This window comes from Manacus vitellinus, unplaced genomic scaffold (assembly GCF_001715985.3).
Source record: "Manacus vitellinus isolate BGI_N305 unplaced genomic scaffold, ASM171598v3 scaffold_118_pilon, whole genome shotgun sequence".
In the NCBI taxonomy this organism is placed as follows: Eukaryota; Metazoa; Chordata; class Aves; order Passeriformes; family Pipridae; genus Manacus; species Manacus vitellinus.
In genome coordinates this window covers 427,257-431,457 of record NW_021938885.1, presented here as the reverse complement: position 1 = coordinate 431,457, position 4,201 = coordinate 427,257, and the positions used below count along the sequence as shown (strand labels likewise).

The 4,201-nt window shown below is 54.0% G+C and overlaps 1 protein-coding gene across 1 annotated transcript in view; it reads right to left on the bottom strand.

Annotated features, from left to right (window-relative positions):
- Positions 1–1,335: 1,335 nt before the first annotated feature.
- BET1L (Bet1 golgi vesicular membrane trafficking protein like) overlaps positions 1,336–4,201 on the bottom strand; it is a 4,429-nt gene continuing 1,563 nt past the window's right edge. Inside the window, exons 2-4 of the mRNA XM_018089143.2 lie at positions 3,754–3,845; positions 2,659–2,715; positions 1,336–1,625 (exon numbers count right to left, since the gene is read on the bottom strand). Of these exons, the coding sequence (XP_017944632.1) occupies positions 1,458–1,625; positions 2,659–2,715; positions 3,754–3,845 (317 nt within the window). The 3' untranslated portion in view covers positions 1,336–1,457. The remainder of the gene's footprint in view (positions 1,626–2,658; positions 2,716–3,753; positions 3,846–4,201) is intronic.

Below are 4,201 nucleotides of genomic sequence, written 5' to 3'. Positions count from 1 at the left end.
GCAGTCTGTCCCCAGACCTGCCCCGGTGTCCCTGTGCACCCTCATCCTCGTTTCCCCGTGACACCGGGCGCGTCACAGGGCTGCGGGACCCCCCACCTCCCCGGAGGGTCCCTCTCCAGCCCCAGGGTGGCTCAGGTACAGCCAGGGCAATCAACCTTGTATGAGGAACAAACAGTAGGACTAGAAGGTCTAAAATCAGCTTTATTTACAGCAGGAACCCCCCCCCGGCTGCTCCAGCAGCCTTTTGTCAGGAGTTACCTGCTCCAGGAATTAGAGGCCATCGATTCTTCCCAAAGGGAAGGAGCCTGGAGCTGCCACACACCAGGGAAGCAGGAAGAACCAGAGGAAGTCTCTGCCGCCTCCTTTCTCCTTGCTTTCCCTGCAGGATTTTTGCCAAATGTGGAAAAGAACACACCTAATCCAGCCAAGGTATGTTTGGTACAAGGGACAGCATTCCTTTTGCAGGCACCTTAGCTCCAGGACAAAGGAGTTCCCGATGGGAAGAGAGAGAAGGCAAAGGGAACACCCAGCCACCCATGATGAGGCAAAAGAGAGACTAAATCAGAGGAAGAGGAATGGCTGGGCCCTGGTTGTTATAGGGAGAGAGAGGCAAATAAGCAGAGACACAACCTAAGGCAAGGCAGGGTTCCTCTGGTACCTTCTAAATTCATAAAACAAATCAGCAAATCCATCCTGGACTCCCACTGTGGGGGAATTCCACCTCACCTCAACCTCTGCTTCATTGGCACAGCATCTCCCCAGAGTGCTCCAAAACCAGGGTGCCACAACAACCAAAATTAACTGGACTGAGGAAGATAAAGAGGGCCAAGCCAGGATTTAATCCAAGTTCTGCTCCTCTGCAGCTCTTCCCTGCAGCGACCTGAGAGTACCCAGGCCCAGATCCATCACTAATTCCATCCCAAAGCAGCACAGGTTTCCTTTCAGCCCAGGGACACCAAGGATAAGTTCTGCAAGTCCCAGGAAAACTGAGAGCGGCCACGCGGAATGTTAAGTCACACACTGGCACTCCCAAACCCCGTAAATCAGCATCCTAAACCCTACAGCTCCCGAAGTTCAGCTGGCTGACAAAACCTCAGAGTATGAACAAGTCCCTGGATTTGTGAGCCCCACCTCAGCAGTTCCCAGGCTCTGTGAGGGAGGTGACGGGGAAGTGGCCCTTGAGAACAGCCCGCGGCACACGAACGAGGCAGGAGGTCACAGCCCCAAATCCCTGTTAGACACGGGGATCCCTTTGGAGACAAATGTTCTTGCTTTGGAAGAGCCGTCTGGGCCCAGCCGGAGCGACACGAGGAGCTGGTGGGAGGAAGAGTCACTTGGAAGGAGGAGGTCTGGCCGGAGGCTCCTCCCGGGAAGGTGTGGACAGGCCTGTGGGTGCCGCGGGTCCGGCCTGTGGCGCCTGCCCGGCTCGGGGCCCTGTGACACCTGCCCAGCCCGGCTCAGGTGCCCGCCCTGGACACCAGGTAGTAGAGGATGAAGAAGATGAGGATGAGGGCCACGGACACGGCGCAGAGCAGCCGGCGGTTGTCCCGCCCGGAGCGCGCCATGGTGGAGAAGCGCTTCACGCTGCCCGTCAGCAGCCCCGTCACACTGAGGAAATCTGAGTCCTGTGGAGGGCAGAGACAGCCAAGGTGGAGGCATCGTAGAGTCGTGGAATATCCCGAGTTGGAGGGATTCCACAAGGGTCATCCAGTCCGACTCCTGGCCCTGCACAGGACACCTCAACAACTCGACCGTGTCCCTGAGCTCCGGCAGGTTTGTGGCTACAACCACTGCCCTGGGGAGCCTGTTCCAGTGCCCAGACACCCTCTGGGGGAAGAAGTTTACCCTAATACCCAACCTAATACAACTCCAGCCATTCCCTCGGGTCCTAGGATAAGCCCATCCTACTGTGCCACAGATGAAGGAATCCTTGAGGAATCTCCCACCTCCTGGCTAAAAACATTTGCACAGAAGCTGCACAGCAGCCACCTGTTTCCCTCAAGGTCCTTCCCTTCCAGTGCTCCGGGATCAGCACCGTTCCCACCTTTCTGGAGCTTCTGCTCACGTTGCTCCTGAAATGCCTCAAAACCTCTTGTGTAAGAGCAGCGCAGTTTGGTGCCCATTTAGGGCTTCTCCCTTAAGGGCTCTTGCCATCTCACCTTTCATCCCAATTCCCTGATTTGTTGGGAGTTGTGTGGCAGACCAGGACACTCAACAGCCTGTGAGACCCAGAGCATCACCTGTACTCCCTCTGAAGACACCAGTGTCCCACAAGGCCCACAGGGAGCCTGCTGGAGGTGCTGGAGTTCAGGAATTGGTTCATACAGCAGCACCGAACACCAAGGGAGAGCTGAGGAACAGCCCGGAGGCAGCTTTAATCCCAGCAAGGAGGGACCTCCACTGGCATTTCCCAGGTGTGCTGTCCCACATCAGCCCTTCAGGTGCCAGATACCAACCCCGGACAAGGTGATGCTGCACCTGCCAGCTATCCAACATTTACAGAGCAGTAAATCCGCTGGGAACGGGTTTAGTTACAATTTAGTTACAACTGCCTGGCATCCAGGACCGCAGGGATCTACCATAGTGTGCCAGCCTGAGCTGCCATCCCGGTTTCCCAGCAGCACAGAAAGCCCTGTGCCCCATTCCCCAGGTCCTTACCATGCCATCCAGGTAGCGGTTCTGTTCCTCAGCATCCTTGTCAATATCCAGAGCCAGCTGCAGAACAAGGGAGGGAACGGGCATTCAGGAGCTTGTCACGTACGGAGAACCTCTAAAATGAAAGTTATCAAAGCAACCTGCTGCTTTCCTGGCTCCCGCAGACACACAGGGGCTTGTCTGGGACAGGAACAAGGAAAATGATTCTCATTTCCCTGTAGGGTTGTTGAACTTTTCCACCTCTGCAGCACTGAAAGTAAAGCCTGACTGTCTAAATCTGTCAGGGTGTTTAATCCCTGGGACACAAGGGTAGGAATTCAGAGTCTGCCCTTCTACACTGTGAGTCACTGACTTCTTTCGTGGTTTCTACTATTTTTTAAATAATAATTTATAATAATGTTATAATTGTCACAACAATTTTATAATAATATAACAATAATTGTTAGAATAATTATAATGCTATAACAATTTTTATAACAATAGAAAACAGAGCTTAAATCTCTAAATCAAAGTACTTGATATTAAGAGCAAACCAGTTTTAAGATCATTTGCACAGAGACACAGGTATTTTCCAAAATTAATCTCCTTGCCTTTTTATTGTGAATTTTTTCCCAAGCAGGTGAGCTTGGCAACACCCCTCTGTGCAGGGGTGTTTATGTTTTATATATGTTTTATGTTTCTTTTTTGATGTTTCTCTCTGAGCCTAAAACTCCTTTTCCTGAGTGTCAGATGATGTTGTAAACCCCAAAGGGAAAGCGGGAATTTGTAAAGGTGTCCTTGGCACTACACAAGTGAAAATTAAACCACTGTATCACCAACTAAGGTGATGCACAGGAAGCCTCTGCAGAGCACAGGTGAGGGTGCTGGGGCACTGGCACAGGTTGCCCAGAGAAGCTGCGGCTGCCCCATCCCTGGAAGTGTTCAAATCCAAGCTGGAGCAACCTGGGCTAGTGGAAGGTGTTCCTGCCCACCCAAGGGGCGGGACTGGATGCGCTTTAAGGCCCCTTCCCACCCAAACCATCCCGTGGTTCTGTGATCCTCTGCAGCACCCCCAGGTAAGCAGAGCCCCTCCTTCCCCACGTCCCCCTCGGCACTCACGGATTTCAGCCTGGTGACCTTGCTGGCCAGGCTGTCGGCCATCCGCTTGTTCTCCACATCCAGCAGGTCCTCCATGGCGCTTGGACTCTGTCCTGGGGGTAAGAGGGAGGAGCACACGTTGTACCTGCCCCGGCATGGCACACGTGTGCAGCTGCCCGAGGGATCTCCGGCTGTCACAGCCCCGCCTCGCACCTCTGGAACCCTCCCAGATTGGTTTGGACAAAACCACCCCAAACTGACTGGGACAGGATCCCTGACTTGCCCCCTGAATTGCCACCATGGCCCAGCAGCAGCAGCAGCTTGGGGGCTTCGTGCCCAGGGACGACATCCAGGGATGAGATTTGGGTGAAGCCGGGCAAATCCAGGGCTCTTAACCCCTCATCCGTGTTGGGGTCTCCTGGCATTATGACCTGTTGTGGGGCAGTTGGGGGGGTCAAGAGGGGGACTA